Here is a 13,687-nt window from a genome sequence, read left to right on the forward strand (position 1 = left end):
AGCCCCTATACCCTCCCTGTCCCCCCATAGCCCCCATACCCACCCTGTCCCCCCATAGCCCCTATACCCCCCCTGTCCCCCCATAGCCCCCATACCCCCCCGTCCCCCCATAGCCCCCATACCCACCCTGTCCCCCCATAGCCCCTATACCCCCCCTGTCCCCCCATAGCCCCCATACCCACCCTGTCCCCCCATAGCCCCTATGCCCCCGCCCATATTTCCTCGCCCCTATAGCCCACCATGCCCCCCTTAGCCCCCCATACCACCCTATGCCCCACAGACCATCTAAACCACTGTGACCCCTATAGCCCCTTGCCCCTGTTACCTCCACAGCGCCGGTAACCCTCCCCATTCTCCCCACAGCCCCTCACAGCCCCCCTGTGCCCCCCATAACACCTTATGTCCCTGGTGGCCTCTGTAGACCCTACAAACCCCTGTGTCCCCTATAGCCCCCTTTCTGTGCCCCCATAGCCCCTTCCTGTGCCCCCAATAGCCCCCTTCCTGTGCCCCCAATAGCCCCTTCCTGTGCCCCCTATAGCCCCTTCCTGTGCCCCCATAGCCCCTTCCTGTGCCCCCCTATAGCCCCTTCCTGTGCCCCCATAGCCCCTTCATGTGCCCCCTATAGCCCCTTCCTGTGCCCCCATAGCCCCTTCATGTGCCCCCTATAGCCCCTTCCTGTGCCCCCATAGCCCCTATAGCTCCCCTGTGCCCCCATAGCCCCTATAGCTCCCCTGTGCCCCAATAGCCCCCAAACGGCCACACTTGCCCGAGGGCTGCGAGGTCTCGTGTCACCTCTATGTCCCCGTGGGCCCCTCCCTGCCTGCGGCTGTGCCCCAGTGCTGTGGCACAGAAGGGGGTCTCCATGCCCACCCGGGTGCCTGTGGTGGGCACAGAGGGGTCCCTGGTGCCCCCACGCACCCCCGAACCTGTGGAAGTTCTCACAGGTTCCCCCCTGTGCCCTGCTCTATGTCTATAAAAATTTCTAGAGGTGACACCCATGTCCCCTCTGTCCCCCTGTGCCCCCCTCTGTCCCCACACACACCCGTGTCCTCATAAAAGTTCCCAGTGGTGTCCCACACCCTCCCATGTCCTTGTGAAAGGGACAAGAGGTGACCCTCGTGTCCCCTCTGTCCCAACGCACCGCATGTTCCCATAAAAGTCCCTACAGGTGCTCCACAGTGTCCCCACGAAGCTCCGTGTCCCTAAAAATTCCAGGAGTGTCCCCCCGTGTCTTCCCCAACCGTTGTGTCCCAGGAGTGTCCCACGGTGTCCCCACGCACTCCCGTGTTCCCATAAAAGATCCCGGGAGTGTCTCCCACCCCTCCGTGTCCCTGTGCCAATTCCCAGAGCCGCCCCACGGTGTCCCCACGCACCTCCAAGTCCTTGTACAAGTACCTGGAGGTGCCCCAAGGTGTCCCCACGCACCCGCCTGTCCCTGTAAAAGTTCCCGGCGTGTCCTCCCGTGTCCCCACCCGCCCTGTGCCCTCCTAAAATTCTCAGGGGTGTTCCAAGGTGTCCCCACGCACCCTCGTGTCCCTGTGCAGGTTCCCAGGGGTGTTCCCCCATGTCCCCACACCCCACGGCCCCATAAAAGTTTCTGAAGGTGCTCCACGGTGTCCCCACACATCCCGTGTCCCTGTAAAAGTTGCCAAGGGTGTCCCTCGTGTCCCCACGCACACCCGTGTCCCAGTGCAAGTCCCCGCTAGTTCCTAGAGGTGTCCCCCGTGTCACTGTAGACGTTCCCAAAGGTGTCCCCCACGTCCCCGTGTCCCAGTGCAAGTTCCCAGAGCTGCCTCGCGGTGTCCCCCGTGTCCCTCCTTGTCCCCACGCATCTCGTGCCCTTGTAAAAGTTCCCAGAGGTGTATCCCAGTATCATTTTCCACTCGTGTCCCCAGAAAAGTTCCCAGAGGTGTCCCGAGGCGTCCCCACGCACCCCGTGTCCCTATAAATGTTCCCAGTGGTGTCCCCACACACCCTGTCACATCCTACAACTTCACAGAGGTGACTCCCCGTGTCCCCACGCACACCCGTGTCCCAGAGCAAGTCCCCACTACTTCCTAGAGGTGTCCCCCATGTCCCTGTAAAAGTTTCCAAAGGTGTCCCCCACGTCCCCGTGTCCCAGTGCAAGTTCCCAGAGCTGCCCCGCAGTGTCCCCCGTGTCCCTCCTTGTCCCCACACACCTCGTGCCGTCGTTAAAGTTCCCAGGGTTGTGCCGCAGTGTCACCCCCCACCCACGTGTCCCGAGAAGAGTTCCCAGAGGTGTCTCAAGGTGTCCCCACGAACCCTCGTGAACCTGTGCAGGTTCCCGGAGGTGCCCCCCAAGTCCCCACGCGCCCCATGTCCCCTTAAATGTTCCTAAAAGGGCCCCACGGTGTCCCCACGCACACCTGTATAAGTTCCCGGGGGTGTCCCCACGCACGCCGTGTCCCGGAATAAGTTCTCAGAGTTGCCCCACGTGTGTCCCCGTGTCACTCTGCCCCTTCCCCGTGTCCCCATAAAAGTTTCCAGGGGTGTTCCCGTGTCTCCGTGCATATTTCCAGAGGTGTCCCACGGTGTCCCCCGTGTTTCCCGTGTCCCCACGCACCCCATGTCCCTGCACACGTCCCTGGGGGTGTCTCTGTATCCCCCCGCAACTTCCCTGTGTCTCTGCAAACGTTCCCAGGGGTGGCTCCGTGTCCCAGTTCCCCAGAGGTGTCCCACGGTGTCCCCACGGCACACCCGTGTTCCCTGGAAAAGTTCCCAGAGTCGCCCCCCAGGCCCCCCAGTGTCCCAAGTCCGCGGGGGTGTCCCACGGTGTCCCCACGCACACTCGTGTTCCCTGGAAAAGTTTCCAGAGTCGCCCCCCGTGTCCCTCCAGACGTTCCCGGGGTGCTCCTTCCAAAGTTCCCAGAAGTTCCTAGAGTCGCCCCCCGTGTCCCAAGTCCACAGAGGTGTCCCACAGTGTCCCCGTGGGATCTCTCCCGTGTCCCCCCGTGTCCCCCAAGTCCGCAGAGGTGTCCCGAGGTGTCCCACGTTGTCCCCACCCACCCCCGTGTTCCCTGGAAAAGTTTCCAGAGTCGTCCCCCGTGTTCCAAATCTGCACGGGTGTCCCACGGTGTTCCCGCGCGTCCCCGCGGGATCCCTCCCGTGTCCCCCTGTGTCCCGACTCCTCAGGGGTGTCCCACGGTGTCCCCGCAGGATCCCTGCCTTGTCCCCCCGTGTCCCTCCGTGTCCCAGATCTGCAGAGGTGTCCCACGGTGTCCCCGCGCGGCCCCGTGGGATCCCTCCCGTGTCCCAAGTCCGCAGGGGTGTCCCACAGTGTCCCCGCAGGATCCCCCCGTGCTCCGACTCCTTGGGGTGTCCCACAGTGTCCCCCGTGCCCTCCCCCGTTCCCCCCGTGCCCCCCTCGTCCCAACTCCTCGGGGTGTCCCACAGTGTCCCTCGTGCCTCCCCCGTGCCCCGACCCCTCGGGGTGTCCCACGGTGTCCCCGCGGGTTCCCCCCTCCGTGCCCCCCGTGCCCCTCCCCCGTGCCCACCCGTGCCACCCCCATGCCCCTTCCGTGCCCTACCCGTGCCCCCCCCGTGCCCCTCTCCCGTGCCCCCCCATGCCCCCCCCGTGCCCCTCACCCGTGCCCCCCATGCCCCCCCCGTGCCCCCCCGTGCCTCTCTCCCGTGCCCCCCCGTGCCCCTCCCCCGTGCCCCCCGTGCCCCCCGTGCCCCTCCCCCCGTGCCCCCCATGCCCCCCCGTGCCCCCCGTGCCCCCCGTGCCCCTCCCCGGTGCCCCCCGTGCCCCCTCGTGCCCCTTCCCCGTGCCCCCCGTGCTCCTCCCCCGTGCTCCTCCCCCGTGCCCCCCCACGCCCCCCCGTGACCCTTCCCCGTGCCCCCCGTGCCCCCCCATACCCCCCCCGTGCCCCCCCATGCCCCTCTCCCGTGCTCCCCCATGCCCCCCCGTGCCCCCCGTGCCCCCCATGCCCCCCCGTGCCCCTTCCCCGTGCCCCTCGTGTCCCCCATGCCCCCCCGTGCCCCTCCCCGTGCCCCCCGTGCCCCTCCATGCCCCCCCGTGCCCCTCTCCCGTGCTCCCCATGCCCCCCCCGTGCCCCTCCCCCGTGCCCCCCGTGCCCCCCATGCCCCCCCGTGCCCCTTCCCCGTGCCCCTCGTGCCCCCCATGCCCCCCCGTGCCCCTCCCCGTGCCCCCCGTGCCCCTCCATGCCCCCCCGTGCCCCTCTCCCGTGCTCCCCATGCCCCCCCCGTGCCCCTCCCCCGTGCCCCCCGTGCCCCCCATGCCCTCCCGTGCCCCTCCCCGGTGCCCCCCGTGCCCCCTCGTGCCCCTCCCCCGTGCCCCCCGTGCCCCTCCATGCCCCCCCGTGCCCCTTCCCCGTGCCCCCCATGCCCCCCCCGTGCCCCTCCCCGGTGCCCCCCGTGCCCCCTCGTGCCCCTCCCCCGTGCCCCTCCATGCCCCCCCGTGCCCCTCCCCCGTGCCCCCCGTGCCCCCCGTGCCCCTCCCCGGTGCCCCCCGTGCCCCGCGCTCTCTCTGGCCCCGCCCCGCGGCTCGGGGGGGTTTTGGGGGCGGGAGGGGCGCGGGGGGCGGGGCGGCCCCGGGGCGGCGGCGGCGGCACCAGCGGAGCGGCCGGAGCGATCGCGGCGGGGCCGGAGCGGGGCCGGAGCGCGATGGGGCGGCGGGGCCCGGCGGCGCTGGGGACCCTCCTGCTGCTCGGGACCCTCCTGGGGGTGAGTGGGGCCGGGGGCGCCGCGGGCCGCGGGCTGGGGGTGCCCCCGCCGAGCTGGGAGATCCCGTGGAGGAGTTGGGGGCCCCTCATTTGGGGTCCCCCGGAGGAGTTGGGGGATCCGAAAGAAGTTGGGGCCCCCTAAGGGAGTTGGAGGCTCCGAAAGGCTTTGGGGAACTCTGTCGTGGAGTTGGGGTCTCTTAAAGGAGTTGGGATTCCCCTGCGGAGTTGGGGTCCCGTGAAGGAGCTGGAGACCCCTGAAAGAGTTGGAGTCCCCTAAAGGAGTTGAGGTCTCCCCACCGCTGATTTGGGGTGTCTTAAAGGAGTTGGGGCCCCTTGAAGGAGTTGGGGTCCCCCCGCGGAACTGGAATCCCCTAATGGAATTGGGGTGCCTGGAGCTGGGATTTCTTGTAGGAGTTGGGGTCCCCTACAGGAGTTGGGGTCCCCAGAGTGGGGATTCCAAAAAGGAGTTGGGAGTCCCCTGTGGATTTGGGATCCTCGAAAGGACTTGGGGCTCCTCAAGGAGTTGGGGTCCCACCAAGATTTTGGGATCCCTTAAAGGAGTTGGATACCACGGAGTTGGGGTGCCCTAAAGGGGTTGGGGTCCCCGAGAGGAGTTGAGACCTCCCCCCACCCCGGAGTTGGGTGTCCTTGTAGGAGATGAGGAGTTGGTGTCCCTTGAAGGATTTGGGGTTCCTTGGGGGAATTGGGGTCCCCTAAAGGATTTGGGGGAGTTGTGCCTGAAGGGAATTGGGGTCCCCCCCAGCCTCGGGGGGCCCAGCGTTGTGCTCCAGCCGCTGGGGGAATTGGGGTGTCCCTCCACGTGTGCAGAGGGGGTGGGGGGATCCCAGGGTTCCCAGGGAATTGGGGTCCCCTGGACACCAAGGAGACGTGGGGGTTCCCGTTCCTTAAGGGATTGGGGTGTCCCCCCTATCCCGGGGGGTTCCTGACCCCCTGTCTCGCTCTACAAGAACTGGGGGCTCCCCCCCCCCCCCCCCGTACCGGGGTCATGTGGGGACCCTGGGGCCCGCCCTGTCCCATCTGAGAATTGGGGGGTCCCCCCCAAGGAAGGGTGGGCTTCCCTTCCCCACACTCTGTCCCGTCTGGGAATTGGGGTCCCCCATGACCCTGGGCTGAGTGGGGTCTCCCTGCGTGTCCCCTGGGACTTGGGGTCCCCCAGGGACTGGTGGCACGTGGGGTCCCCCCTCCCTGTGTCCCCACAGAACTGGGGTCCCCCATGACCCCGATGGGGGTCCCCAGTGTGGAAGGGTCCCCATCACTCCACCCTGTCCCCTCAGGGATTTGGGGTCCCCCAGGACGCCAGGGTGGGGGTGGTTCCCATCACCCCCAAAGCCACCCATGGGGGTCCAGCCCTCCCTTCCCCCCCCGCCCCGCCCTGCCCTGGGTGGGGGTCACCCATAGGGGCTCATCCTGCTTTTGGGGTGCTGTCCCCCACCCCCTCAGCCCCCCCCCCCCATCCCCCGCCCCAGCTAAATTTAAAGGGTGATGGTGGCGCCGGTCACCCTAAAAATAACCGTCCCAAAATACCCCCCGGGGGGGGCGCTGCGTCTGGGGGCGCCCCCGGGGGTGTCCCCACCCTGCTGGGGCGCAGGGGGGGTGGGGGGTGACACCCCTGGGTGCCGCCCGGGGGGTGCAGGGCGGGTTTGCGCCGTGGGGCTGCGCTCTCCCTGTTTAAGGGGGGGTCTCTTTGAGTGGGGTGCGGGGGTGCCGGCGATGTGGGGGGGCCCCCAGGGGTGGGGGGTGGGCAAGGGGGTGGTTTGGGGTTGGGCGGGTGCCCGGGGTGGAGAACAGAGGGGGCCTTGTGCTCAGGGCCATGCTGGCAGCACGGCCCCCCCTCCCCGTGGGGCTCCCACCCACGGCCGGGGGGGATGCTGGGGACGAGGGGGGGTCCCCACGTTACAGCCCCCCCCCACCCCATTCCGCTGTGGGACAGGGGGCATCTGGGGACTGAGCACCCCAAAAACACCCCTCGCCGGGATGCTGGGGGGTCCACGCCCCTGAAAATCCAAGGGGGCCTCCCACGCACCCCACGGAAGGGGTTGGCGTGGGGTGGGGGCTGGGGGTGCCACCCCCCCAGGGCTGTGAAGGGTTAATTTGGGGTGAGGGGGGAGGAGAGCCAAGCAGGAATGTGCGATAAGATCACCCTGCCCGGGGGGAAGGGATGGGGAAAGGGGGGGGGACACCCCACGCACACGCGTGTGCGAGCACACCCCCTCCCCCGGGCATCCCCCCTTGCACACGCGCCCTTGCACACTCGTGTGCTCCGGGACTCGCGTGGGGGGCACACGGGTGGGCACACGGGTGGGCACGGACACGGCGGCTCTGGGGGTCCCGCACTGCGGGGGGTGGGAGGGGCTCCTGTCACCCCTGGGGGCACTTGGGGGCATTTGGGGACACCTGGGGGCACTCGGGGGCACTTGGGCACCCCCAGGGCACCCAGCGCACGTGGCCTCGTGCCTTCGGCTCTTTCCCATCGCCAAAGATGGCCTGGCCGGGAGGAGGAGGAGGAGGAGGGGGGTGAGGAAGGCCAGCTCGGGCGCCCGAGTCCTTGTCAGGACGCCTGGCCCCCCCCCCCGCCCCAAAACCCCACTAATAATCCCCCCCAAAATATGTTAACGCCCCCAAAAAACCCTGTTAACCCCTCCAAGAAAGTCTACCCCCAAAAAGAACCATCTCCCCCCACTAAAACCCACCTACCCCCCAAAGACACCCCACCTCCCTCCTCACACCCCTCAGCTCCCAAACAACCCACCTCCCTCCCCCAAAAAACCATTTCCCCCCTCCCAAAATCCATCATGATCCCCCCCCCCAAAACCCATCACCCCCCCAAAACCCACCCCCTGAAAAACCCCATCTTCGCCCCCCAAACCCCATCTCACCCCCCAAAAACCCGTCTCACCCCCTCAAACACCCGTCCCCACCCCCAAACCCTTTCCCCCCCCAGAGCAGCTCCTCCCCCAACCCCGAGTCCTTTCAGGATAAATTAGGCAATGCGAGCGGGCAGGAATGCGGCGGGGGGGGGCGCATATTTGGGGCCCCCCCGGAGTGACTCTGACCCCGCAGCTGTTTCACCCCCAAATCCCGGGGGCGGCAGTGGAGGGGGGGGAGCAGCTGCCTGGACCCCCCGAGGGACCAGCATCCCGCCAGCTGTGCTGGCAGCCCCCCCAAACCCCGGGGTGACCCCCCCAGCCCGGGGGGGGCTCCGTCCTGGGACACCCCCGGGAGGGGAAGGACGGTTTGTCTGGGGGGGAAACACCTTTTAACGCGACCTTGGGGGAACAATAAGCTGGGGAGGGGGGTTGGCTATTAATAACCCCCCCGGTTATTATTCCTGTGCTGCGTCACCTCCTCTTCCTCGCCCGGATGAAGTAAAGGGGGGGCACATCCAGATTTGGGGGGCACTTCAAGATTTGAGAGGCCACATCCCGGTTTTTTGTGGGGTGACATCCAAATTGGAGGCAGGGGGACAACACCCAGAGTGGAGGGGGCACACCCGGCCCGGGGGGTGCTGAGGTGTCCCCCCCAGGGCGAGGTGCACTTTGGCAGCAGAAGGGGGGCCAGGGTGGTGCTTCCTCACCCTCCTCTTCCTCAGGCTCCCCCCGCCCCAGTTTTCCCCAGGGTGCGGGGCAGGATTTGGGCCGGCGAATGGAAAAACTGAGCGGCGGCGGCGGGGCCGTGGCGTCCGGCCGGGCGCGGTGCCCCGGCGGGACCGGGGGGGCCGGGGAGCCTTCCGGTAACCGGAGAGGGGGATTGTCCCCAGCCCTGCCCCGACACCGCCGGACACCGCCGGACACGAGGCTGCCACGCCATGCCATGCCCTGTCCCGCCGCTGCCAGGGATGGGGATGGGCACCCGCAGGGGCGGGGAGGGGGGACAATTCCAGAGCACCCACAGGGTGGGGAACGGAGGCTGAGCAGCCACGGGGTCAGGGCGTGGGTGGGGGGACAAGGGCTGAGCACCCACGGGGTCAGGGCATGGGTGGGGATGAAGGCAGAGCACCCACACTGTTATTACACGTGGGGGGCATGGGGCAGAGCACCCACATGTGTGGGGAGCAGGGACTGAGCACCCACTCGCTCAGCACATGTGTGGGGAGATGGTTGAGCTCCCACACCCTCATTGCATGTTGGGGGACATGGGGCTGAGCACCCACTGCTCAATGCACGTGTGTGGGGATGATGGCAGAGCACCCACACACTCGGTGCAAGTGTGGGGATCAGGGGCTGAGCACCCACATGTGTGGGGATTGGGGGCTGAGCACCCACACACTCATTACGTGTGGGGAGCATGGGGCAGAGCACCCACATGTGTGGGGAGCAGGGGCTGAGCACCCACACACTCATTACGTGTGGGGAGCATGGGGCAGAGCACCCACATGTGTGGGGATTGGGGGCTGAGCACCCACACACTCATTACGTGTGGGGAGCATGGGGCAGAGCACCCACATGTGTGGGGATTGGGGGCTGAGCACCCACACGCTCATTACGAGCTCTCCCCGTGCCAGGGCTGGAATGGCACCCACGGGGTGTCCCCCCCCCCGAGCCTGTGGGGTGCCAGATGCCCCCACTGTGGCTGCATCCCCTGTGTCCCCCCTTGTGGCCCCACCTTGGCCTCCCCGTGTCCCCCCCGTGTCCCGTCCCCCCCAGCGCCACCTAATCCCCCTTGTGCTTGTTTGCACAGCAAAGTGCTGCCCCGACGGATTCCTGGCCGGGGCCGGGGCGGGGGCACCCGCGGCACCGCACCCGCGTGTGGCAGCCCTGTGGGCACCAGGGCACTGGGGCACATGCGTGTGACAGTCCTGTGGGCACCAGAGCGCTGGGGTACACGTGTGTGAGCCCTGTGGGCACCAGGGCACTGGGACACATGCGTGTGGCAGTCCTGTGGGCACCAGGGCACTGGGGCACACGCGTGTGGCAGCCCTGTGGGCACCAAGGCACTGGGACACATTTGTGTGACAGCCCTGTGGGCACCAGGGCACTGGGGCACATGCGTGTGGCAGTCCTGTGGGCACCAGGGCACTGGGGCACACGCGTGTGGCAGCCCTGTGGGCACCAGAGCGCTGGGGCACATGCATGTGTCAGTCCTGTGTGCACCTGTGGCACTGCACACATGTGTGACAGCCCCGTGGGCACCAGAGTACTGGGGCACATGCATGTGTCAGTCCTGTGGGCACCAGGGCATTGGTGCACACATGTGTATCAGTCCTGTGGGCACCAGGGCACTGGGACACATGTGTGTGACAGGCCTGTGGGCACCAAGGCACTGGGACACATGCGTGTGACTGTCCTGTGGGCAACAGGGCACTGGGGTACACGTGTGTGACAGCCCTGTGGACACCAGGGCACTGGGACACACATGTGTGACAGCCCTGTGGGCACCAGGGCACTGGGACACACATGTGTGACAGGTCTGTGGGCACCAAGGCACTGGGGCACACATGTGTGTGACAGCCCTGTGCGCACCGGGGCACTGGGGTACACGTGTGTGACAGCCCTGTGCGCACCGGGGCACTGGGACACATGTGTGTGACTGTCCTGTGGGCACCCGCGGCACTGCACACACATGTGACAGCCCCGTGGGCACCAGAGTACTGGGGTACACGTGTGTGAGCCCTGTGGGCACCAGGGCATTGGGGCACACATGTGTGACAGCCCTGTGGGCACCAGGTCACTGGGGCACATGCGTGTGACTGTCATGTGGGCACCCACGGCACCGCACACACGTGTGTCTGCCCTGTGGGCACCAGGGCACTGGGGTACTCGTGTGTGACAGGCCTGTGGGCACCAGAGCACTGGGGCACACGCATGTGACAGTCCTGTGGGCACCCGCGGCACTGCACACACGTGTGACAGCCCTGTGGGCACCAGGGCACTGGGGCACACGCGTGTGTGAGCCCTGTGGGCACCGGGGCACTGCACACACGTGTGTGGCAAGCCTGTGGGCACTCACAGCACTGCACATATGTGTGACAGCCCTGTGGGCAGCAGGGCACATCTAGCTGGGGTACACATGTGTGACAGACATATGGGCACACCAGGGCACACCCAGCTGGAGCACACGTGTGTGTGTGTCAGGGCACAAATGTGTGTGCACAGTCATGTGTCAGTGACTGTCATGGTGTGCACACTCCACACACGTCCCTGTGTTGGTGCACACGTGTGGTGGTGCAAATGTGTGTGCACAAGCACATCAGTGTGCAAACGTGCCCCCGTGCTGATTGGCACATGTGGCGGTGCGGACATGTGTGCACAGTCCTGTGTCAGTGTGCACACGTGTCCACGTGTTGGTTCATGCGTGTGGTGGTGCAAGCATTGTGTGCGTGGTGGTCGTGAACACGTCTCTGGGTGTTGGTACATGTGTGTAGTGTGCAAATGTATGTGCACAGCCACGTGTCACTGTGCACACACACCTCTGTGTCAGTTCATGCATGTGGCAGTGAAAACACATGTATGGCCATGTGTCATTGTGCACGTGTGTCCCCATGTCCATGCATGCATATGGCAGTGCAAACATGTATATATCCATGTGCCACTGTGCACACACATCCCTATGTCAGTTCATGTACGTGGCAGTGCAAACACGTGTATATCCATGTGCCACTGTGCACACACATCCCTGTGTCAGTTCATGTATGTGGCAGTGCAAACACGTGTATATCCATGTGCCACTGTGCACACACATCCCTATGTCAGTTCATGTACGTGGCAGTGCAAACACGTGTATATCCATGTGCCACTGTGCACACACATCCCTGTGTCAGTTCATGTACGTGGCAGTGCAAACATGTATACATCCATGTGTCACTGCACACACATCCCTGTGTCAGTTCATGTATGTGGCAGTGCAAACATGTATACATCCATGTGTCACTGCACATGCATCCCTGTGTCAGTTCATGTATGTGGCAGTGCAAACATGTATACATCCATGTGTCACTGCACATGCATCCCTGTGTCAGTTCATGTATGTGGCAGTGCAAACACGTGTATATCCATGTGCCACTGTGCACACACATCCCTGTGTCAGTTCATGTATGTGGCAGTGCAAACATGTATACATCCATGTGTCACTGCACATGCATCTCTGTCAGCTCGTGCGTGTGGCAGTGCAAACATGTACGGCCATGTGTCAGTGTGCACACACGTGTCTGTGTCTGTTCATGCATGTAGTGGTGCAAACACATGTGCATGACCACGTGTCAGTGCTTGTGTGTAGTGGGGTAAACGTGTGTGTGCATCCATCCCCTTGCTGGTTCATGTGTGTAGCAGTGCAAACATGTGTGCACACGCATCCTGTGTCACTGCACACACGTGTCACGATGCACACACGTGTCGGTGCACACACACATCCTGTGTCACTGCACACACGTGTCACGGTGCACACACGTGTCGGTGCACACACACATCCTGTGTCACTGCACACACATGTCACTGCACACACATGTCACGGTGCACACACGTGTCACGGTGCACACACACATCCTGTGTCAGTGCACACACACGTCCCGTGTCACTGCACACACGTGTCACGGTGCACACACGTGTCACGGTGCACACACACATCCTGTGTCAGTGCACACACACGTCCCGTGTCACTGCACACACATGTCACGGTGCACACACACATCCTGTGTCAGTGCACACACGTGTCACGGAGCACACACACATCCTGTGTCAGTGCACACACATGTCACGGTGCACACACACATCCTGTGTCAGTGCACACACATGTCACGGTGCACACACATGTCACGGTGCACACACACATCCTGTGTTGGTGCACACACATGTTGCGGTGCACACACGTGTCGGTGCACACACACATCCTGTGTCACTGCACACACATGTTGGTGCACACACGTGTCGGTGCACACACACATCCTGTGTCAGTGCACACACGTGTCACGGTGCATACACGTGTCATGATGCACACACACATCCTGTGTCAGTGCACACACATGTCACGGTGCACACACACATCCTGTGTCAGTGCACACACATGTCACGGTGCACACACGTGTCACGATGCACACACACATCCTGTGTCGGTGCACACACATGTTGTGGTGCACACACGTGTCAGTGCACACACACGTGTGCACCCTGGCGCCCGCCCCCACGCCTGTCCATGTGTGTGCCGGTGCGTGTGCCGGTGCGCGTCGGGAATGCGGTGGGAATGCGGTGGGAATGCGGTGGGAATGCGGTGGGTGTGCGATGACCTCACCCCTTTCCCCCGCGGTGACGCCACCGCACAGCCACGCGCCCCCACCCGCCTGTCCCCCCCGCGGGGTGACGTGGCCTGGCCCGGGGGTGGCCGTGGCTCATGGTGGCACTGTCCCAAGGGGTATCCTTGTCCCATGGTGGCACTGTCCCAAGGGGTATCCTTGTCCTATGGTGGTCCTGTCCTGTGGTATCCCTTCCCATGGTATCCCTGTCCCAGGGGTGGCCCTGTCCCTTGATGTCCCTGTCCCATGGTGTCCCTGTCCCCCAGGTGTTCCCGTCTTACAGTGTCCCTGTCCCCCAGTGTCCCTGTCCCCCAGGTATCCCTGTCCCATGGTGTCCCTGTCCCCCACATGAACCTGTCCCATGGTGTCCCTGTCCCCCAGGTGTCCCTGTCTCACCATGTCCCTGTCCCCCAGGTGTCCCTGTCCTGTGGTGTCCTGTCTCACAGTGTCCCTGTCCCCCAGGTGTCCTGTCCCCCAGTGTCCCTGTCCCATGGTGTCCCTGTCCCCCAGGTGTCCCTGTCCCTTGATGTCCCTGTCCACCAGGTGTCCCTGTCCTGTGGTGTCCCTGTCTCACAGTGTCCCTGTCCCCCAGGTGTCCCTGTCTCACCGTGTCCCTGTCCCCCATGTGTCCCTGTCCTGTGGTGTCCTGTCTCACAGTGTCCCTGTCTCACGGTGTCCCTGTCCCATGGTGTCCCTGTCCCCCAGGTGTCCCTGTCCCTTGATGTCCCTGTCCCCCAGG

At 65.0% G+C, this 13,687-nt stretch overlaps 1 protein-coding gene across 1 annotated transcript in view; it reads left to right on the plus strand.

The window, feature by feature from the left end:
• Nucleotides 1-4,595: 4,595 nt before the first annotated feature.
• Nucleotides 4,596-13,687, plus strand: part of HSPG2 (heparan sulfate proteoglycan 2) — a 71,767-nt gene continuing 62,675 nt past the window's right edge. The window contains exon 1 of the mRNA XM_071575452.1: nucleotides 4,596-4,707. Coding sequence (XP_071431553.1) covers nucleotides 4,648-4,707 — 60 coding nt within the window. The 5' untranslated portion in view covers nucleotides 4,596-4,647. The remainder of the gene's footprint in view (nucleotides 4,708-13,687) is intronic.

This window comes from Pithys albifrons, chromosome 22, assembly GCF_047495875.1.
Source record: "Pithys albifrons albifrons isolate INPA30051 chromosome 22, PitAlb_v1, whole genome shotgun sequence".
Taxonomy (NCBI): Eukaryota; Metazoa; Chordata; class Aves; order Passeriformes; family Thamnophilidae; genus Pithys; species Pithys albifrons.